The sequence below is a fragment of the Colobus angolensis genome, unplaced genomic scaffold, assembly GCF_000951035.1.
Source record: "Colobus angolensis palliatus isolate OR3802 unplaced genomic scaffold, Cang.pa_1.0 Scaffold204, whole genome shotgun sequence".
NCBI classification, from domain to species: domain Eukaryota; kingdom Metazoa; phylum Chordata; class Mammalia; order Primates; family Cercopithecidae; genus Colobus; species Colobus angolensis.
The window spans coordinates 1,393,181-1,417,019 of record NW_012115200.1 but is presented as its reverse complement, the minus strand read 5'-3'; the positions used below and the strand labels follow the sequence as shown (position 1 = coordinate 1,417,019).

At 40.4% G+C, this 23,839-nt stretch overlaps 1 protein-coding gene across 2 annotated transcripts in view; it reads right to left on the bottom strand.

The window, feature by feature from the left end:
- GLRX3 (glutaredoxin 3) overlaps positions 1 to 23,839 on the bottom strand; it is a 43,425-nt gene that overhangs the window by 4,475 nt on the left and 15,111 nt on the right. For both annotated transcript variants that reach the window (XM_011941958.1, XM_011941957.1), the window contains exons 3-10: positions 16,025 to 16,099; positions 15,108 to 15,309; positions 9,449 to 9,621; positions 9,153 to 9,214; positions 6,953 to 7,010; positions 4,835 to 4,887; positions 1,029 to 1,068; positions 846 to 938 (exon numbers count right to left, since the gene is read on the bottom strand). In XM_011941958.1, the coding sequence (XP_011797348.1) occupies positions 846 to 938; positions 1,029 to 1,068; positions 4,835 to 4,887; positions 6,953 to 7,010; positions 9,153 to 9,214; positions 9,449 to 9,621; positions 15,108 to 15,309; positions 16,025 to 16,099 (756 nt within the window). The remainder of the gene's footprint in view (positions 1 to 845; positions 939 to 1,028; positions 1,069 to 4,834; positions 4,888 to 6,952; positions 7,011 to 9,152; positions 9,215 to 9,448; positions 9,622 to 15,107; positions 15,310 to 16,024; positions 16,100 to 23,839) is intronic.

The following is a 23,839-nucleotide window of genomic DNA, read 5'->3' as shown; positions in this document are numbered from 1 at the left end:
GCAGAACCTGGCATTCCTGCCCAACATTCCTGTCTAGCTCCTCTCTATATACCCACCCGGCTACCACCCTCCTCAATACCACCATGCCCACAGTGGGCCTGGGGTGCAGTGGGGCCTGTGGGTAGCCCAAAACATTATTGTTTTGGGCTAATCAAAGAGCTATGAAGCACACAGGTGCTAGTTGGTGGGCCTGCTCTAAATTCTAGACATTAAATATAAGCAAAGTCATGTCCATTTAAAACTCAAGCAAGAAGTAAAGTCACTTATCCATCCAACAACCATTTACTGGACTCCTAAAGTACACAAAGCGTCAGGAAGGACTCAAGATACATAAGAAATGGTGTCTAAAACACTTACAGTCTAACAGGTAACAGATTTCCAAACATCTGAAAACCATAAAGGGACCTACATTTTTTCTCTCGGGGGACCAGGGACAGTGATCTTCAGCCTCTGTGGCAAGGATGGGCAGCGTTGGGCCACAGGCCTCACACTGCTGTCAGTTCGTGCACCCAAGGGCAGGTGAGTAAGGCAAGAAAAAATAATTTATTGGCTGGGAGCTGAAGCAGGATCTAACAAGGACCCTGAGTGATAGGTAAGATCGCCCCACAGAAAAGGGATGAAATGGCTAGTTCCGGTGTGGAAGTAAGAACAGGCTGCCAAGTGGGGACAGTGAGAATGGCAGGGTACTTATGCACCCAGAAACGGTGATACTGGTCTAGAAATGCCCGAGTCAGGCTGGAAACAGGAGTCAAAAACCACTCTCAAGTTTCCATTCAATCTGAAATCATTTGTAAACATACCGAAGTCTTTTCCGCTCTTTAGAACAGCAGAAGAACTGGACTTACCTTCACAATATCCAATCCTCCCACCAGCTCCCCTTTCACATACAGCTGAGGGTACGTTGGCCAATTGGAGTAGGCTTTTAATCCTTGCCGAACCTAAAGAAACAACAGGAATCCGGAAACCATCCTGTCAGGCCCTTACGATTAAAGCTAAAACAAAGGTGAAACATCAAACACAGAACTTACTTCTTCATCCTCCAATATATCGAATGTTTCATATTCAACACTGGAAAAAAGAGGAGACATTTTAACTGGAAATACAGTTAAATCAAATTGTAAAACCTCTATGCATTTGATGTTTTTAAAATAATCAAGAAAACTATTTCATTGCTAACAAAATGTACTACACACCATTGGAAATGATTTTACTTCTTAATCTGTCTGGTACTACACAGAATTAGTCATTCCAAGATACAACTTTATCTGGATTTTTCTCCGGACAATATTGGGTTAGACCAGGGATGGGGAAACTTCTTCTTAAAGAGTGAGACAGTAAACACTTCAGGCTTTAGAGGCCAGTCTCTGTTTTAACTGCTCAGTTCTGCTGGGCAGCACAAAAGCAGCCACAGACAACATATAAATGAAGGGATGTGGCTATGTGCCAATATAAGTTTATTTACAAAAATGGGCAGCCAGCTGCAACTTGCCAACCCCTGGGTCAGACCCACATCCCCATCTGCACAAGCCTTCATTAAGTGAACACACTCATCCACTTCTAATATCTAATCCACCCCCGGCTACTGCTTCTTAACCTCCTGGAAGCTGCCCGTGGGGCAGGATGTAGTAGTGCTCGTGGACAGAGGCTGGAGGGCTCAGCAGCCAGATGACAACCACGCTGCCAGCTCCCTCCACCTTAGCAAGAGACATGCTTTCCACACTTAAACTTATTTCAGAGAGGGTGCTGTTTTTAATGTACAAAAGGCCAATGAAAGCTTTGTGGCTTTATGCCGTACAATGAACATTACTGGTTCAAAGAAAAATCACTGCATGAATATCCAACTGTATCTCCTCAGGGTGATTTCACCGTTAGTATTAAGCAAGAATGTATGCCTAAATCCTTGCAGGGTGCCTGAGGGTAGAGGTGCAATTCCCAAAGGTGGTCAAAGAAAATGCTACATGTAAAAAAAAAACCTAGACTTTCCGTAAAACTGAAACTATCACAGGGAAATCTTGTTTATTTAGTAAAGAAATTCCCAAGGAAACTGTCTATGGTGCAGGGAACAGTTAAAAAAAAAAAAAAAAAAACTAAGTGACAGGATAAATCAGAAGCAATTACCAAAAATGGAATGTTTGAAAGAAGAGCAAAAAAGGACCCCAATGTAAAACTAATGTTTTGTAAAAAACCCAATGTAAGTCTTTGTTCAAGTTGAACTAACTAAAGGTGGCAGATCTCTTAATACTGTGATAAAAACAATGAGTTATAAAACTATTCATAAAGGATTCAGGAAGCACTGGGCTCAAGTGTATGTATGTGGAGTCCTAACAGTCAATACACTTCCTAAGAGTTATTCATAAAGGGTATCTTTCAAACCTCAATATACACTTGGTTCTCAGCCACTCATGCATGTATATTTTGGCTACTAAAGGAAAAGATAAGAAATGAGAAAAAGTAAAAAGGAGTTTTCTCCACATACTTTCGACTCCCAGCAAGAGCATGGTCTGTTCACGTTAAAAGAAGCTGAGGTCCTGGATGGCCTCACTCATCCTAGGGCCAATCATGCTTAGCAAGTCCGGAGCTGGGAGTCATTCTCTCCCAAAGCAGCCTCCTGCATTCTGCGACAACAGGGTGCTTTCAATACAATGGAGATTAGACAGACACGGCACAGAAAGCCAAGTTACCAAGATGTTCCACCACAGACATGAGCTGGGTCAGGCCCAGTGTGTCGGCTCAGAAGACACCTGAGGAACCTGGTGCTGCTTAGGGAGGGATGGACCGTGTGTGTGTCTCACTGTGGGGCTGCAGCAGAGGGTTGACAAAGAAAGAGCAAAATGACTAGAAACAAGCCAGCCCCCACTGTATGGCCCAGGGCAGGAGTGAAGAAAGGAACAGGCTAGAAGTTACCATCACAATACACTCACTGTACTTGCCTCTATAAAATGTCATAATAATCTGAAGAAAACAACCACATCTTTTTTTTTGAGACAGAGTCTCACTGTCTCCCAGGTTGGAGTGCAGTGGCTTGGTTTCAGCTCACTGAAATCCACCTCCTGGGCTCAAGTGATTCTTCCTGAGTGGCTGGGATTATAGGCGTGTGCCACCACACCCGGCTAATTTTTGTATTTTTAGTAGAAGCAGGGTTTCACCATGTTCACCAGTCTGGTCTCGAACTCCTGACCTCAAGTGATCAGCCCACCTCGGCCTCCCAAAGTGCTGGGATTACAGGTGTGAGCCACTGTGCCTGGCCTCATATTATTTTTATGTCCCTGAAATTGTATTCAACATGTGCTATTCAACTGACGATTTTCAATAGATCTTTGAAGTATATCAAAGATTACTCGAAAGTAATTTATTTAAAGTTACAGTTAGAATATATGATTTTTTAAAGATGCAATTATGAAATGAGAAATAAACAAAAATATTTGACAAACCCTACAGAACATGTGCTATATATCTCCAAATAAGTGCTTTTGTTTATAACCGCAAAAATCAATGGCAATGTTCTTACCTGACAGCTTCACCACTGAGCACATTAAAACTAGGAGCACTGCAATTTAACTTGCGCTACACCTCTCAGATGCAGGTAATGGACCTTAAGATGCGCCCCCTCAGCTTTTTGTATTGTTTAGCAACTAGGATATTTGAGAAAAATTAAAAACTACCTATAATATATTCTCCCTGAAATATATTTATGCATGGTGAGGACTCAAGTTACACATCTTCCTCTGGGAAAGTAGACAAATAGTTATTCCAAAGGTTGCCTCAGGACCTCCTTTATGTTACTAATAGGTTGACACTGGCCAGAAAATACCATTTTGGTCTAAGTTAAAGGCATTCATAAAATAATACAGCAAAAATAACGAAAAGATACAAATATTTATGGATATAGACATTACAAGTGAAAAGCACCAGTGGCAGAACGGAAAAGTTGAAATATTTTTTCCTTTTTTGAGACAGGGTCTTGCTCTGTCACCCAGGCTGAGTGCAGTGGTGCCATCACGGCTCGCTGCAGCCTCACCCTCCAAGACTCCAGTGATCCTCCCACCTCAGTCTCTCAAATAGCTGGGACCACAGACGTATGTGACCATGCCTGGCTAATTTTTTTATTTTTTGTGGAGAAGGGGTCTCACTATGTTGCCCAGGCTGGTCTCAAACACCTGGGCTCAAGTAATCTTCCTGTCTCAGCCTCCCAACGTGCTAGGATTATAGACGTGAGCTACTACGCCTGGCCAGGTTGGAATTTTTTTTTTTTTTTTTTTGAGTTTTAAAAGTTTAACTTTATTTTTTTTTACTAAAGTCCAGAAATTTCTGTAAGACAAGTACATTAATGAAATGTTTCCAAAGAAATACTGAACAATATACACTCTAGTTTGCTGAGGGTTCCAGCTCAAGAGTTCAAACCTAATTCTTGTGCAATAAAAATCAGCATGGATAGCAGATGATCTAGAATACACTGTGTTTTGAAATCCACAGCTGGTTTCATTTTTAACCATAATGAAAAACCAGTACTCCTATTCCATCAAATGTGTTTTATAAGCAATAATAAATTCAGATCCACTGTATTATGCAACATACATCTTTGGAAAGCAACATCAACAGTGAGATCAGATCAGTGGAAATAAACACAGTGAAAAGAAATACACAAAGTACTGTAGTTTTATTAAAAACTACTACTTGAGAAAGAAATCTTTCCACAAATAGCATAAAACTGTAGTATGATGAAAGGATTTGGGAAAGCTTTACAAAAGCTTAATTCCAATTCTATCTTCCTGAGAGTGGTGGCAAAGGGTATTTCCTTCCTTCTCTGGGACATCTGAAAACAACATTTACATACCCAGTACTATTTAGTATTTCCAGAATTTGTTTGCTGAATCCACATTTTGCTTCCTAGATGAAAAAAAAATGTATAAAGATTACATTTTTTATATGACCCGAGCAGCACAGTTGTACCTAAAACTCTGTCGAGCAGCACAGCACTTGTCCATCATGGACGCCACTGCTTTCACTCAGCTAGCAGAGCTTCTGCGAATCCCCTCTTCAAGCACGAACCATCTGCACATCAACCCAGGCACACGTGACCCACAGACTTACTTTGGTTTGTAACCACCTGAGATGACATGTGTTCCAACAGTTTATAATCTCTGTGGTCAAAAAGTTCTTCTAAGTGAAACCTAGATTTTCTACAAAGATTTCAGTTCATTCTTCACTTCACTGATGCAAAATGATCTTAACTCACTTAGTCTTTTTGCAATGATTATGACAATTATTTTCCCATTTCCAACTGGACTCTGACACTCTGACTTTTTTTTTTTTAAACGGAGTCTCACTCTGTCGCCCAGGCTGGAGTGGAATCTCGGCTCACTGCGACATCCACTTTCCAGGTTCAAGCAATTCTCCTACCTCAGCCTCCCGAGTAGCTGGGACTACAGGCGCACGCCACCACGCCCCGCTAACTTTTGGTATTTTTAATAAAGATGGGGTTTCACCACGACGGCCAGGATGGTCTCGATCTCTTGATCTTGGGATCCACCTGCCTTGGCCTCCCAAAGTGCTGGGATTACAGGCATGAGCCACCATGCCCGGCCTCATTTATTTTTACATTGCAGAATACTAACACTTTTTTGAGTTTATGAAAATCTTAAGCTTTTTTCATGCCACAGAACTCCAACTTCCAGCAATCTTGTGGAAAAGATATGGTACCATGTAAACATTTTAATAGCCCTAATAACACTGTTTCCAAAATGTATTAAAACTTTCTAGGTTGCCAAAAAAAAACAGTTTTGAGAATAAATATCCGCTTAAACAATTACCAAGAATAAGAAAAAAATGTCACTTTATCATTACTAGGAATTATTAACTTCCTCTATTGTTTCAATACACTGAAGCAAAACCAAAGAATTTAGGCTCTAACCTAATGATTCCAACATGTTGAAATTTATATTAACATTTTATTTGTTACTATTACTTTCATTACCTAATTATATTAACCAATTAGTTAACTAATTAGCTTCATTATACTAGTTATGTTAACTTACACACTAGTTATGGCAACCAGAGTCTGCCCTGTGAAGAAGTATTGAGTCCCTTTCCCAATGAGCAAAGTGGTTCTCTGTGTCACTTGCCCAGTGCATCTGGCTACCAAGTGAGGCAGTTTCTTTATTCCAACAGCCTCAACTTTCAAAGCTTTGGTTTCTTTATCTCTAAAATAGGCCAAACTCTGTCCAACCCTGCCTACACTTCAACAACTGATGGAGAATTAAATAGAGGTTCAATTGCTATGAAAACTACAAAATATGGTATAAATGTGTATGGCTGGTTTCTGGAAATTACCACTCTGATCTCAATCTGAAAGAAAATTAGTTCTGCTCAAACTATTAGTGGAAGTAATCTATCAAACTTGATATTCAAAATGACGCACAATCAATATGCACTTTCGTCAAAAAGCTACAAGAACCATCCCATTACAAATGAGAATTGCTGACCATTTCACTCATTCATCAAACACACACAGAGCACACCTGCTACAGCCAGGGTTTGCTCCTCCACTGTCACAAAAGGACGATCTAGGGGTGCAAACCCAAGCACCACCAGGTTCCCTGCATTCAGGAAGTCCAGTGACTCAGCTGCACGCTCCAGCAGTCCACAAACTCCAACAAAGGATAATGAAATAACAACTCATACAACCAGTAAAGTGTTAACAGTGTTGACCACGTTAGCTGACAAAGTTTGGCAGTAGAAAGAAATGCACCCCACTGAGATGTTGATGATAAAGTCAAGCAAAATGTAGATTACTTTGTTTGATCTCCGTAAGCACCAATTAAGGCCTGGATAACTTCCTGATACTGCTACAGCTTCATTAGCTAAAGCTAGGAAAAAGAGATTTAACTGTCCCCTTGTTGCAGATGTTAACATCAAAAGAAATTACAAATAAAACCATTTTTGAGTTCTTTACCTGTTTGTTTCCTTTCATAAAGAGCATCACAGAAGCTTTATTTGTCAGCACTTTGAGCCTAAAGAGAGAAAATTGATATAAAACGGCTCAGCTCAATTATGCAACACCACTTTTCCTCCGCTTCGTGAGTAACATGCATATTTGAGGGATGGCAGGATGACAGTTCACAGCTTTGAGTGGTATTAAACAAGCAAATGCGTTGACATTTTCCTTGATTTCATTCTCTCCCTAAGCCACTGTAAAACACAATATGGCTTTTAAGGCAAAGAATGTTCCTTCAAGTTGCAATTTAAGCCCATCAACTCACAGTAATAAAAAAATAATAATAATAACCAATTCAGTAAGGACTTGTTCAATAAGGGGCCTATATATTACACCCATCCAAAACTTCCAGAACTAGATCTTGTGTGCACCATCTTCCATCATGATGCTGCATACCACTGTACACGTGTAAAGCTCACAAGGTCAGACTGCAGGGTGACAGCATTAAACCTCAGAACATCAACTAATGCCAGATACTAAAATCAAATACTCTCATCTTAACATTATATTTTACATAGTCTTTCCAACATCATAATCTAATATGCTGTCAGAAATTTTAATTATCTGTATACAGCCACAAGTTTAGTCACAAATCTCAGGAAAAGTCAGTGTTGGGATGACAGGTCACTAAAGAACCTAAGCCCATGGGGTCACGCCACCACGTTCTCCCAATTCAAGGCTCAAAAACCTCATAAACACATCCCAAATGAAATGCATAAATCATGCACAAAGCTGTATCACTTACATTGCCAACCGAGTGGAATTAGCTCAAGTTCAGAAAAATATGAATGGATACAGAAATACGATGCTGACCCCGACAACCCAATAACTAACCCAGCCATCTGGATACCGGGAACCACAGCTCACAATGTACTGCCAAAATACACGTCACAAGTCCATGAACTCCACTTCCTGCACTCTGCTCACTAGGAGCCCTTTAAATTATTACTCAAAATATGCTGAATTTTACTTTCTACATAACTCTAGCCAGTTACCTTTCGGTGTCTGCAAGCACAGATTTAGAAACAGCACATTAGGAAAACAAAGGTCTGATGGAGACAAGACAAGTAGCAAGTGTACTCAGCAGAGAAGGAAAATCAACTGAACAGCGAATACAAGCATATAAAAAGCACAGCTGTCCTTGGAGAACACACAGCCTCCATTGGCCAAGGGCATCACCAGGCTATAGGCAAGAACCACACAGGAAGACGCCCAGAGTCAACAAAGGGATGCGGAGCATCACTTTCTCACGAAGAACGCAGGAAATGGTACAAACCACAGGACAGAATGCGGTACTCAAAGATCAGCCTTACATACGTGGAATGGAACATTATTTATAGAAATTATTAATTAATGACAGACAAATGAGGTATTTATTATTATTACACACTTTTAGAAATTCTCAAGATGTTACACGGCAAAAAAAAATTACCAAAGGAAGGTTTATCTTACAATCTCCAGCCCCAACTATGAATGGCTGATTGCTCACATAGTAAGCTCCTTTTTAAAGTTCTATATTAATTCACATTTACTGCAATAAAAATCCCATTAAGTTGCCTTATACACCAAAGTCCAACATTTCTGTAAGAGAACTTCTCCAAAAGCCAACTGAGATCCTTGATAAAACAAATACATGTTTCATAGCCCCAGAACCTGCTCGTGTAAGTTCTCGTGGTCTAGAAAGGCCATGAGAAGTGCCCAAAGCTTGTTGCGAGGTGATGAGCTTTTCACACTCACCACTTGTCACTCAGTGCTCTGGCGTTGGGGCAGCACCCGCAGCAGTCACCAAGGCTGCACCCAGGAAAACACGAGTGTGCTGAGGTTACGCCAAGGAGCAGTGACAAGACAACTGGACCCTGGCTCTGAAATGCAGAGAGGTAAGCAAAATTTGGTTGTTCCACAGAAACAATGACATTTCTATAAAAGCAAAGAAGATCCTCCACATGATCATTAAGTTGGTGCTAAAATTTCTCCAATCCAAATTAGATTTGCCAAAGTTTGCACGGCTAGTTTGACTAAACAATGAAATTATGACCTCTGGCATACAAATACCAAATCCTTGATTTCTACACAGAAAGAGCAATGCAAAACCTGAGGACTTTAAAATATTTTTAACATATTAAATGATAGACTATTTAAAACTTTCTAAAGCACTTACCTTTCCTCTAATTTGGGAGCTTTGGGACAAATTGTATCCAGTTCTTCAGATGCTTCCAGCTCCTAAAATAAGCACACGTCAGTTTTATAAAAAAAATTATTATAACATAAATCTCCTTGATCACACCATAACACAGTTTATTGATCAATCAACTAATCAGAAATACTGTGTATTCATTGCAGGTTCTTATTAGTAAATATAGATTCATAAGAAATTTGTATCTTAGATTTATCACATTTTAAAAAGTATGCTCTAAATGGAATTTATTCACAAAGCACAGACTTCTCAATTCTAACCTTAATTATATCAAGTCCTCCTATGAGCTCTCCAGAAACATAGAGCTGAGGATAGGTAGGCCAATTGGAATAGGCTTTGAGTCCCTGTCGAACCTCTTCATCTGAGAAGATATCAAAACTGCTAAACTGAATATTATGTTTGTGAAGAATTTCCACCATCTGCTTGCTGAAACCTGTACACAAAAAAAGAAAATAAAGCACTTAGCTTCTCTCTCTTGAAACACATACACATGATAATACATTAGTTCAGCATACATATCATCTAATAATGGACATAGACACCTGCCTTATTTTGCTGGTGATTCAATTAGCATGGCTGAATAGTATACAAACAGAAAATAAATTCCTGGATCCCCTTATTTGACCTTGAACCATATCACACACTCAGATATGACTTAACTTTTTGACACAACTGTGAGTATTTAAAAAAAAAAAAAAAGTGATGTGTGTATTTATTAAAGTTACTCTTCAATATCATGGACATTTTTTGTCACAGAAGAAATAGCACTAGCCAAAAAGCACAGACCTGAGGGTGATGGTGCACACCCATAATCCCAGAGACTGGGGAGACTGAGGTAAGAGGATCACTTGAGACCAGAAGTCTGAGGCTGGAGCAAGCTATGAGATTGTCACTGCACTCCAGCCTCCAGTTTGAGTGACAGAGCAAGACCCTGTCTTTAAAAAAAACCAGAAATCTGAATCTGACACCTGCTCCCTCTACCCACCAAGGTGACACATGATGAGGCCATGGGTGGCCTCCGCTCAGCACTTTCCTAGTAATCAGGAGACTGACCTGACACTCTGGACAGTCCCTCCCAGCCTTCCTGTTGTGAACCTACAAGAATCAGTTCTGGGCAGAGGAAAAAATTCTACAATTGTTATTTGTAACTACTACTTGACTATACTAAAAACTCAATGCTGTTTTGTTTCTACTGCCATTTTACTACTTCCTGAGTTCCCACTTTGGTAGTTCTCAATCTTCACTATCTCTAAGTAGGATAAATTAAAAATCAAGAAGGCATGTGTTCTCCTGTAGTCTGAAATACACACAGTACATTGAATTTTAAAGCTATCTTCTCTGTTGTTATATATGAACCATCAATAGATTGACGGTATTCTTTCTCATCTCATGTCATAACTTGACAGTTTCTTTTTTAAAACTATTTACACTCCCTAAAGTATGTAATGTAATTTTTTTTACTACACTATAGTGACAATTTTATGTTCCATGATTTTATTATACTTTTGTGACACATTTTTATTCTGTACTTTTTTGACATCATCTTATTATGACATTAGAACTGAAGAATAAGAGTGTGAATATCAGTGTTTTATAAACCTATTAGCCTAGTCTGAAAAAAAAAGTATTTTTCTTTCCATAAGCTAATTCTTCTCCATTGTTCCCAATACTTTGTAGGGTCCTACTCTTTGACGCCTCATTCTTCTTCTCAAACACAGTTATAATTCACTGGAAAAGAACCTATTCTTCAGATTCAAAATTTCTAAAAGACTTAGCAGTATCAGCAATTATTTTTAAATAAAATCAAGCCATAAAATTCAATATAAGATTAATTGCAAGAATGGGCTTTACTGATGTCACCCAAAATCATATTTACTATTAAAACATGGATCTACAAGTGAGCTCCAAACATTTTCCAGTTCTGCAGTTTATTGAGATGAAGCACTAGTATTTATTTGTATAGCATGTAAGTTGCTTTTCCTACATCTGAAGTGTGAAGTTCATGTACAGCCTGAAGTAAAACACTGATTCTGAAATTTTTTTATTCATCTGGGAGTTCATTAGTAAACAGCTAACGGCTGATTGCTGATGGTTATTCTGTTGCCAATATATTAACTCATTTTTACTGTAACTGGCTGAGAAAAAGCTTTATTTTAGCTTTAGGCAATTACATGCAGACTAGAAAGATTGATTGGTAGTGTTTCATTTTTAAGGGTTAAAGTGGCAGACTAGAAATGTTATGCTTAAGGATAAGATGGCAAGAAGGCTTTATTCTAGTAACAAAATATTTACACACTTTTTTTAAGAAAAATGCATGCAAGCAATAAAAATATTTAAATGTAGAAAAGTAATGTTTAACTGCCACAGAACCCCCATTTCCACCCCCAGTCATTTCTACTCATGACATGAATTAGGTGCGTAACACCGCATCTCATCACTACCTAACAATAAACCCTAAAAAACATCTTTGAAACCTGATTTTGTGGCTGATACTGATTTAAAAGTAAGAGCCCCGTTGAATGACTCTCACTGCAGGAGGAATATCTGACTATGACTCAAAAACCTTTTGCTTTGCTAAAAGCTTTGTTAACTGAAATAACTGTAAGAATTCCCAAATAATTAACCTGCTCTAGGATTTAAGATTCTGTTTAAGATGACATATATCTCAGTGCTTCTGGAAACTCTTCCTAAAACAAGCATTTTCCTGTCTTCATGAGGATCACAGAATAAGGACAATCCAATTCTTTTCAACTGAGACCCTATCTACATGTCAGGCTCATAACACACCATACAATTCTGCAGGCAGAGTCCACGTGAAGGATAAGAAGATGGAGATATGACCTATGCAGGAGCTGGGATGAGTCCAGTGGGGCTTCAGCAGAAACCCTAAAAATGGCTTTCAAGGTTTTCTAGATATAAAATTTAAATGTTATTCATTCATGTTTTTCTGATTAGCAGAAAGCAAGGTGGGGACCAACTAAACAGACATCATTATACTCCACAGTGGAGTTCAGCGGTGTTAGCAGAGGTAGCGCTTTCAAAGCTAATTTAGTGCAAAACAAGGAAAGAGCAGCCACGTGCATGTTCACAAGATGAGATGGCCAGTGCTTTTATAAAGGGGGCTTTGCCTACACCCTTCTCTAAAATGCCAGCAGAAGAGCAAAAACAATGCTCCACTAAGCAGGCTCAGAAAGGAACAGCAGAGGGTCCAGGGGACTTATGTTCCCATAAGAAAACAGTTTAAAAATATTTTCCAGTTAATCCTAAGTTTATTAAAGAACAGCAACATTCTTAAATGATCTATTTACTATGTAAGACAGAAAGACATGTAACAGAAAATATCGGGAAACAGAAAAACCCATTGAAAATGTAGTTATAAAAATTACATAGAAAACAAGTACTTTGAAAGAAGAAACTGTAACCGTTCAATCATATGTATCTCAAAATATTTATTGTCTTCTATTAATTAAATATCTATAACACCTTGTTTTCAGATGGCTCTGAAATGTGTTTTGTTCTCTTTTGTTTTGTTTTGAGACGGAGTTTCACTCTGTCACCCAGACTGGAGTGCAGTGGCTCGATCTCGGCTCACTGCAACCTCTGCCTCCCAGGTTCAAGCGTTTCTTCTGCCTCAGCCTCCCAAGTGGCTGGAATTACAGCCATGCGCCACCATGCCCGGCTAATTTTTTTATATTTTTAGTAGAGACAGGGTTTCACCATGTTGGCCAGGCTGGTCTCAAACTCCTGATCTCAAGCGATCGGCCCACCTCAGCCTGTCGAAGTGCTGGGATTACAGGGGTGAGCCACCACGCCCAGCCCTGAACTATTTCAAAGTTTCTTTTTTATTCTATTATTTGTGCAGTCTTCTAAATGTCACTCCATTATAATAATATAAATAATATGTTTAACATAAATATAAAAATGCTAGCAGTATATTCTAAATTCAGTTTAATAAAGTAAAAGGTAAGCAGAAAAATTATAATTTCTAAATTTCTCTCTAATTTACTTGAATAATCATACAATATCTGCACTGAAAAGGCCCTCCAAGATTGGCTCCAACAGCCAATCTAATTCCCAACAGCACCAGAAGGAATTAAAGGCATAAGGAGAGTACCTGACTTGTCTCCAAAGTTGCTAGGCCACAGGGGTGGGCCCTGAGGCTCGCCTGGCATGACATCCAGTGTAGCACACTTCCCAGGACACTCTTCTCCTCTGAGCACCCCTTCCCTAAGCTTCAGTGTTGCCACCTGCCTTTTCATTAGTTTTATCATTCAGAAAAGACTGAGACTGCTGCTGTTCAACCCCAAAGAAGAGAATACTGTAGAGATTTCACTGTAGCTGTGCTTCACCCACATTTCATAGCCAGTTCTACTGTACCTGAGATCTGAATGAAGGTACTGAATACGATCCATTCGACTGAAGTGGTAAGTTCTTAGTGGCTACCACATAAAGTACAGAAATGATTTTCATGTTTCATGGAAGAAGGTGAATGTGAACCATTTGCAACCCCCGTTATTAACAAAATAACAAATGCAACAGAGACTATCTGTTGCTACCTTTAGTTTAGTACAGACTAAGTTAGCTTTGCAATACATAAACAGCAGGCATTATGTGACACATAAATACTGGCAGTGAAATTTTTTAGGCAGAACTAAGAGATACTTTTAAGACAGAATTCACAGGTGGCTCACAACTGTAATCTCAGCACTTTGGGAGGCCGAGATGGGCGGATCACCTGAGGTCAGGAGTTCGACACCAGCCTGACCAACACAGACAAACCCTGTCTCTACTAAAAATACAAAAAAATTAGCTGGGCATGGTGGCAGGCACCTGTAATCCCAGCTACTCGGGAGGCTGAGACAGGAGAATCACTTGACCCCTAGGAGATGCAGGTTGCGGCCCGCTGAGATCGCACCATTGCTGGGCAACAAGAGCAAAACTCCATCTCGAAAAAATAAGAATTCATCATGAAACTTTAGTTTTAAAACTAGACATTATCATAACCTAATATGTAATTTAATAACCCTACAGGGAAGAATTTAGAATCAAATTCACACTAGAAGCTTGGCTATCTTTATAAAGTCACTCTGGACATGTTGTAATCACATTAAGAGCATACTCAAAATAAAGTCCCTCCTGTGCAGTTGATACAAATACTCTTAGAGTCTCAACAGCATCATCAAATGGCATTAAATGCTCAATTATGCAGCATACTAATGTTGTACTAGGCACAGTAAAAAGAAAATAACATAAACCCAGTACCAGAGGGGTCAAATAACTCTAAAACTTACTTAAGGACAAAATTATAAGCATCCATGTGTACAGAAAATAAGAGTGACTACAGGCCAAGATTTTGAAATCTTTCCATTACTAGCAGCTATAAACTGGAAACGACAGCAATGCGGGAAGAGAATCATTAGACAGTGATGACCCAGGAGAGGCAAAAGCACACAGGGTGGACACAAAAACACTAAAATATTCCACAAATTTTTTAATTGCTGAATCTGAACTAGGTGAAAAACAGGAGGCTCCAAGAAAGAAAAAATAACTGCTAACAGCAAAAGCAGCTAAACAGGCAAAAGAGACAGCAATACGGCAGTTGGAACCTAATCCTAACTCTGCTTACCAGGGGATCTTGGGCAAGTCACCTCTATCTTTGAGTCTGAGGACTTAAGTATAAAACAAAAATCTGAATTAGATGAGTTACGAGACTCCTTTTGGTTCCAACATTCTGAGTCCATAATGCAAACTAATTCTTCTATAGTGTCATTGGGAGTTATAAGCTTTCTGATTTTAAAGGTATGTGAACACAAGTATAACATGTATAGTATAGCTTGGAAACAGGATGCCCATCTCAACCAAACCCTGTTCTGGGAAAGCACCCATTTTGTATATATTATCTTAAAGGCAGCTTCTTACCACAGCGTGGTTCTTGAGGAGTTCCTTTCATAAACAGCATGCAGGGGGCAGCATGAGTCAATTTCTTCAAGCGAAGGTTGAGATCTTCTTTAAGATGTTCATTAGCGCTGGGTGGGAAGGAGCCACTAGATGCATGTCGCTGAACTTTTTTGGTCAACTCTGGGGCATGTGCACCATCTAATCGGTCGATTTTCTGAGAATTCTAAAGTTTAAAAAGTTATTTAGCATACATGCAGCATTCCATAATAATGACATTGTTCTAGCAAATTTTTAGAGGGGACAACAGTACTACTGGAGATGTAAAAAAAGAAACCCTCATTGCCAACTGCCTGCACTGCATCTCAATTTTAGAAATACATAATAATTTTTTTCTTTTCTTGGAAACACACAGAGAAAACACTGCAACATCTCAAAGTCAAATCAGGTCAGTCTAACATAATACAAAGACTGCCCCCACACTGGCTGGGATGAATCTATTATTAAGTATAAATGAAGCATTTGGGGAACTACGATGACACCCATGGGTGCCCAGCACAGTTGTGCACCTGCTTCCTAAGACTCATTCATCAAACCAGAACCAGCCAGAGGTTCCATTACGTCCAGGCACATGCTCTGAACAACCAATTTAACCAACTCAGGGAACACTGGGGTTCCACAGCCACATATCTGAATTTTGATCAAGAAGCTCTTGATTCTGGCTGCTGGCCCTACACAGTCCATGTAAGATGTTGGCAAGCAGCTGGCATGGTCTTCTTTCTCAGCATGGGTGCAAAAATGAGACTATCAGAAGAAAGGTGGAGGGCCAGAAACAGCCAAATACCTAATATTCGGGGATTAGGGAGAGGGTAAAGACACAAAATAGGTAGCCCCATGGCACCCTACAAATGGATAATCTCTTGTACCACCTTTATCCTTACCTTAAAAAACAGAAAAGTGGGAACAGAGCTAATTTCATATTTTTCAGATACTTCAGGAACACCTTCAGCTTCCAACTTTAAAATAAAAGAATTCAAACTTGATTATTACAAGGTCCTTTTTCTCTACTTCGATATGTAAATCAGTTTCACATGCATTATTCCTTCAAGTAGTTGGCATTTTTAAAGAGTATGGTACAAAAGTTTATGACACATTTACATTTAAATGAGACTCACTGGGCTGGCATGTCATCCACTGAGTTTGCAGTGTCAAAACAGGTTCAGAGGTTTTTATTTTGTTGCACATTTCAAAAGATGCCTGGAGGCTGTGAATAAAATTTTTGGTGCACTAGTGACCTAGTAAATTTTCAATCATATGCAGCTACTACTATATTGAAATCCATAAATCACTGACCCCAGTTATGTCATGATTACAGTGCTTATTTTCTGCCCACAGCAATTCTTGCTGTTTGCTCTATTGACTAATTTCAAGAGGCAGTACATCATGACTGACAGTTGCAGCCTTCTGCAAATTATGAAGCAAAAAGGACTATTTTTTCAATAAACTATTGATGTCTGATAAATTTTGCTTTTAACTCCTGCAAGGCTGCTGGACACTAGGCAGATATCTTGCTAGGTTACTTGCTTCCGGTCTATTTACAATGTAAATGCTTTTTAAATAAGATGACTGCACTATTTGATAATTTTCTTGAGGCCCCTCAACAAGACAGGATGTGATATCTGACGCATGAATTTAAAACACATTTAGTAACAGAATTTCTAAATAATTAGAGCACAATTACTGTAAGCTATTTATTTAGGTCTTTATAAATGATATACTTTGAGAAAAACCAAGATATATCCTTCCCTCATAGGACTGTCAATTTAATATAAACTTTTTGAAACCAATAAAAATCTGTATTCACATTATACCTGTAGGAAATAAAATTTATTGATAAATTAAATTGTTAAAAGTTTTTAAAATATATACACTATATTTTTCCAAGAGTGAAAGATTTCCACTGGGCTTGAAATACTATTGTTATTTAGAGCCTTACCCAATCAGGTTATATCTACCCAAATAAAGTTTGCAGATAAAGTGGGAAGCAAAGTCATATGTATTTGGTTTTTATCTTCTATCTCCTACATTCTCGGGTGCTCTTTTACTACCTTAATTTTTAATTTTTAGAAAACCCTGTGCGACAATATTTTTAACTGTTTCCATTTTTAAAATGTACTTATATGAAAATTCCATAATATCAACAACGTCTAATAATCTGAAAAAAGAACAAAAAGATAAGGTATTCTGAGACAGCGATTTAGTACAGACTCTCAAAAGTTTTAAAGACATTTGTGCTGTTTTCTTTTACATACACAACAGCAAACTCAGATCAAAGATGACCAGCAAAGTTGACGAGTAGGGTATGCCTACATTACCATCCTCCAGCTCATTATTTTCTGTCTTTCAGCTAACATCTATGGAGTGCTCACTATGCACTGGGCATTGTGCAAGGATCAGAAAACGGCCCTTCCTTTAGTACAACTGAATTCTAATCATAAAGTAATACAAATCTAAAAACAGGGCAATACTAAGTAGAAATAAGGTAATGTGATCTTAAACCAGAACAAAACAGGTAGCACCCTGACTCATAAAAACAAATTCTGATCTTCTTTTAAAATCTGATTTCTTAGCCAGCCATGATGGCGGGTGCCTGTAATCCCAGCTACTTGGGATGCTGAGGCAGGAGAATCACTTGAACCCGGGAGGCAGAGGTTGCAGTGAGTCCAGATCGCACTATTGCACTCCAGCCGGGGCGACTAAGCAAAACTCCATCTCGGAAAAAAAAAAAAAAAACTGATTTCTTCTTATATTCTTACATTCCTGCTGGTTTCCAGTGGGGTATCAATTATTCTGAGAAGTAAACAACCTCTTACAATTCTTGCTGAAGGCTGAGAACTACCACAACTGCCTCCACTCAATCAGCTCCCAAAAGAAGAGATCTTCATAACACAGAGGCAATGGTAACAGACAAATCTTCAGAAGAAGGCAACAGGAATATCATTTAAGGCAAAAGAGTTCTCCAGAACATCAAGGGCATCTGACTGAAGTCCTAAAACCCTTGCAGCACTAAAATTCGTTACAAATACTTTGTTGGATTTAACGTAACAGTTTTAACAATGAAAACAGAAAATAAATATATAAATATTTTTAAAGGATCTGCATTCAGAAGAGCTCAAAGATGATCAGAAATAGCCATCGTTCATGGGCGACCTACTCTGTGCCATAAACTATGAGAAGGCCTTAACATAAAACAGCCTAGCCTACAGACAATTTTGAAAGGCGCAAAATTTTAGCATGTTATCATCTCAGGTTAATAAGTGGTTAAAGAGGAGGTGCGATGGTTGGTTTAAGGTTTCAACTTGACTGGGTTAAGAGATACCCAGACAGCTGTTAAAACAGTACTGCTGAGCATGGCTGTGAGGCTGTTTTGGGAAGAGACTGGCATTTGAATCAGTAGACTGAGTAAGGAAGATCCATTCTCACGCAGTATGGTAGGGGGGAGGCGCACCATCCAATAAGTTGAAGGCCTGAAAAGAACTAGGGAAAAAAAAATGCAGAGGAAAAGCAAAAAAGCAAATCCTGTCTTTCTCCCTCTTTCTCTCTCTCCCTCCCTCTCCTCCGAACACCCCCATCCCCCACCCCTCCTGCCCCATCCCTCCCTCCTGGAGCTGAGATATCCATCTTCTCCTGTCTTTGGACATCACAGCTCTAGGTTCTCCAACCGTTAGACTGCAGGACTTGCGTCATTGGCCCCCCAGGTTCTCAAGCCTTCAGCCTTGGACTGAGCCATGCCACCAGCTTCCCTAGTTCTCCAGGGAGGGAGGGCAGATGGCAAGACTTCTCAGCCTCCTAAATCCCCTCATATCTATCTGTACCTATCCTATTAGTTCTGTTTCTCTAGAGAACCCTAATTAACACAGGAGATAACTTGGGTAACTTGCCCAAAGATACACGGCTAATAAATGGCAGCGCTGAGAAACAAATCCAAGTTTGTTTGACTATAAAACCTGTGCTTTTTTCACTATACCATGGTTAATTTTTTCTACTACTACAATCAAAAAGAAAGATTACATGTCAAAGTAGGATTTATACACGACTTCAGGACCAACCAAACATGAATATTTCCAAATCAGAATCCAGGCAAAACGCCTCAAGTGGGAACCACTTGCTTCCTATACCAAGAATCTAAACCTTGGGACCAGTCCCACCTGCTATGTGTCTATGGAGAAGGAAAGAAAGCGCAAAGGAGGCATCAGGTAAATCCAGAGATGGGGAATCCTCTCTCTATTCTACTTTTATTGAGCAGGGGTCATCAGAGGCCATTATGATAGTAACAGCAAATAGCTACAATTTATTCTGGGCCAGATACTATTCTAAGTGTGCTTCATGTATAGACTCATTTAATCCTCACAATAACAGGTACTGTCTTTAACATCCATTTTACAGAAGAAACTGGAACTGAAAGAGGTTCAATAACTTGGCCTAGATCACTGCCATGGTTTGAATGTATATGTCCCTCCTAAATTTGTATGCTGGAAATCAACATCCAAGGTGATAGCAATTAAGAGGGGACCTTGGGGAGGTGATTAGGCCAAGAGGGCTCTGCCTTCATGGATGGGAAGTGCCATTATAAAAGGGTTTAAGGCTGGCTAGACCGTTTTTGCCCTTATTATCCTGCTGCCAAGTGAGGACATGGCAACAAGATGCCATTTGGGGAACAGACAGCAAGCCCTTGCCAGACACTGAATTTGCTGGTGCTTTCATCTTGGATTTCCCAGCCTCTAGAACTGTGAACAATAAATCTGCTGCTTAAAAATTGCTCAGTCTAAGGTATTCTATTACAGTAGCACAAATGGACTAGGACAATTACAAACCTGTTTAGTGATGGAGGCAGTGTGTCTCTGGAGCCAAGCGCCTCTCTACACCACGTTCCACTTCATGGCTGCTGCCCTTTCCTCATTCCACAGACCCTTCACTATCCTTCAGTAACAGTGACCACAACCGCCTTCCTGCAACACCTTCCACTTGGCTCTCTGTGTTTCCTCTGCCCTCCCAAACTGCTCAGACTCTGTCCGTTTCTGTCATCTCTGGCAGCCTCTGAACACCAGCATGTGCCAGCCTTGGTTCTGAGTCCTCTTCTATGCCTATCCACACTCACTGTCCTGGAGTGGGCTCATCCGATCCTATGGCTCTAAATGACGCTGCTATTACAACTCCCAAGTTCTTCCCAGCCCAGGCCTCTCCCCTCACCTCCAAACTATACACTCAACATCTGCACTCAGAACTCTACCAAACACCTCTTACTAAACCTGCTCCTCCCCCAAGGCATCTCTATCTCACAAAATCCATCCAGTTCCTCAAATCAAAAAGGAGACAACCTTGATTAATCCATTTCTCTCACTCTCACATCTACTCCATCAACAGGTTTTCTGGGCTCCCCTCCAAAATATAATCCCACTCAGACCATGACATCATTTCATCTTTTACTTGGCCTAGTAGCCTGCTAACTGGGGTACCTGCTTCTATTCTGCACCCTTCCCCATTCAAACCATTCTCCACCCAGCAGAGTAACTGACTTATGACAGGAATGGAACTGTGTCATTGCTATTGCACTTGGAGTAAGACCTGAATGTTACCATTCCCCATAAGGTCACTGACCCCTGCCTGCCACTCCAACCTCATGTCACACTCTTCTCTCCCTCACCCCTCTCTAGCCCCACTAGCCTTCTGCTTTGACATTCTGCACTTCGGTTAAAAGTTCTTCCTAGCTCTCCCAATGGCTGGCTCCTTTTCATTTTCCTGATGGCCCTGCTGGCACAGTAGCTCACACCTGTAATCCCAGTATTTTGGGAGACCAAGGTGGGAGGAATGCTTGAGTTCAGAAGTTTGAGGCTGCAGTGAGCTATGATCACGCCACTGCACCCTGGCCTGGGTGACAGAGTGAGACCTTGTCTCTTAATTTAAAAAAAAAAAAAAACTCTCTTCCTTAGATACACCCTTCCAGTCCAATCTAAATAAAGTATCCCACCTATCCCAGTTCCCATTTTTCATAGCCTATTTCTTTCTTTTGCAGAACTTATTACTACCTAAAATTACCTTGATAACATATATGTCTACTGTTTGTTGTCTGTGACCCTTAGTGTTATGTTTTGTATCCTCAGTGCCTAGACTACTGTGTGGCATTTAGTGTTTGATAAATAAATTCTGATAGCATATTAAACAAAGGTGGTCAGTATACCTAAGCCAAGAATGGGGATGGCCACTTGCCAATGATGGCACTGAGCCGCAAGACTAAAGAGAGAACACTTAAACCTGCTATTCAGGAACACTTGGTTAAACCTCCAAAAGAGGCTTCCTTCTACTCTGACGTGTGATATTAGAAAAAAAAAAAGAATTTCAAAATCAAAATATTTGTCAAACAGCCAAATATAAATCTCAAAATAGAAATTTAAAATAACAGTTTTGATAGCTTAGGCGGAGATCACTTCCAATATGGCCAAATAGGAAGAGCTCCAATCTGTAGCTCCCAGCAAGACTGACACAGAAGACGGCTGATTTCTGCATTTCCAACTGTGGTACCAGGTTCATCTCATTGGGACTGGTTGGACAGTGGGTGCAGCCCACGGAGGGTGAGCCAAAGCAGGGCGGGGCGTCACCTCACCCGGGAGGTGCAAGGGGTCGGGGGATTTCCCTTTCCTAGTAAAGGGAAGCTGTGAGTGACTGTACCTGAAGGAATGATACACTTCTGCCTAAATACCGCACTTTTCCCACAGTCTTCGCAACTGACAGACCAGGAGATTCCCTTTCGTACCTGGCTTAGTAGGTCCCACGCCCATGGAGTCCTGCTAGCTGCTAGCACAGCAGTCTGAAACCCACCTGGGACACTGAAGCTTGGCTGGGGGAGGGGCGTCCGCCATTGCGGACGCTTGAATAGGCAGTTCTATACTTACAGTGTAAACAAAGTGGCAGGGAAGCTCGAACTGGGTGCAGCCCACCGCAGCTCAGCAAGGCCTACTGCCTCTCTAGATTCCACCCCTGGGGGCAGGACATATCTGAACAAAAGGCAGCAGACAGCTTCTGCAGACTTAAACATCCCTGCCTGACAGCTCTGAAGAGTGCAGGTGGTTCTCCCAGCATGGCGTTCGAGATCCAATAACAGACAACTGGGTCCCTGACCCCCGTAGAGCCCCACTGGGAGACACCTCCTAGTAGGGGCCAACAGACACCTCATACAGACGGGTGCCCCTCTGGGATGAAGCTTCCAGAGGAAGGGTCAGGCAGCTATATTTGCCGTTCTGCAGCCTCCACTGGTGATACCCAAGCAAACAGGGTCTGGAGTGGACCTCCAGCAAACTCCAACAGACCTGCAGCTGAGAGGCCTGTTAAAAGGAACACTAACAAACAGAAAGGAATAGCATCAACATCAACAGAAAGGATATCCACACCAAAACCCCATCTGTAGGTCACCAACTTCAAAGACCAAAGGTACATAAAACCACAAAGATGGGGAAACACCAGAACAGAAAGGCTGAAAATTCCAAAAACCAGGAATGCCTCTTCTCCTCCAAAGGAACACAACTCCTTGCCAGCAAGGGAACAAACCTGGACAGAGAATGAGATCAACGAGTTGACAGAAGTAGGCTTCAGAAGGCTGGTAATAACAAACTTCTCCGAGCTAAAGGAGCACGTTCTAATCCATCGCAAGGAAGCTAAAAACCTTGAAAAAAGGTTAGACAAATGGCTAACTAGAATAATCAGTGTAGGGAAGAGCTTAAATGACCTGATGGAGCTGAAAACCACAGTACAAGAACTGCGTGAAGCATACACAAGCTTCACACTAGCCAATTCGATCAAGCGGAAGAAAGGGTATCAGTGATTGAAGATCAAATTAATGAAATAAAGTGAGAAGACAAGATTAGAGGAAAAAAGAGTGAAAAGAAAAGAACAAAGCCTCCAAGAAATATGGAACTATGTGAAAAAACCAAATCTACGTTTGATTGGTGTATCTGAAAGTGGCAGGGAGAATGGAATCAAGTTAGAAAACACTCTTCAGGATATTATCCAAGAGAACTTACCCAACCTAGCAAGGCAGGTCAACATCCAAATTCAGGAAATACAGGGAACACCACAAAGATACTCCTGGAGAAGAGCAACCCCATGACATATAATTGTCAGATTCACCAAGGTTGAAATTAAGGAAAAAATGTCAAAGGCAGCCAGGGAGAAAGGTTGGGTTACCCACAAAGGGAAGCCCATCAGACTAACAGTGGATCTATCCACAGAAATCCTATAAGCCAGAAGCAAGTGGGGGCCGATATTCAACATTCTTAAAGAATTTTCAACCCAGAATTTCATATCCAGGCAAACTAAGCTTCCTAAGTGAAGAGGAAGTAAAATCATTTAAAGACAAGCAAATGCTGAGAGATTTTGTCACCACCAGGCCTGCCTTACAAGAGCTCCTGAAGGAAGTACTAAACATGGAAAGGAACAACCAGTACCAGCCACTGCAAAAACAGGCCAAATGGTAAAAGACCATTGACACTATGAAGAAACTGCATTAATGAACAGGCAAAATTACCAGCTAGCATCATAATGACAGAATCAAATTCACACACAACAGGCTGGGCATGGTGGCTCACACCTGTAATCCCAGCAATTTTGGGAGGCCAAGGCAGGTGGATAATTTGAGGTCAGGAGTTCGAGACCAGACTGGCCAACATGGTGAAACCCTGTCTCTACTAAAAATACAAAAATTA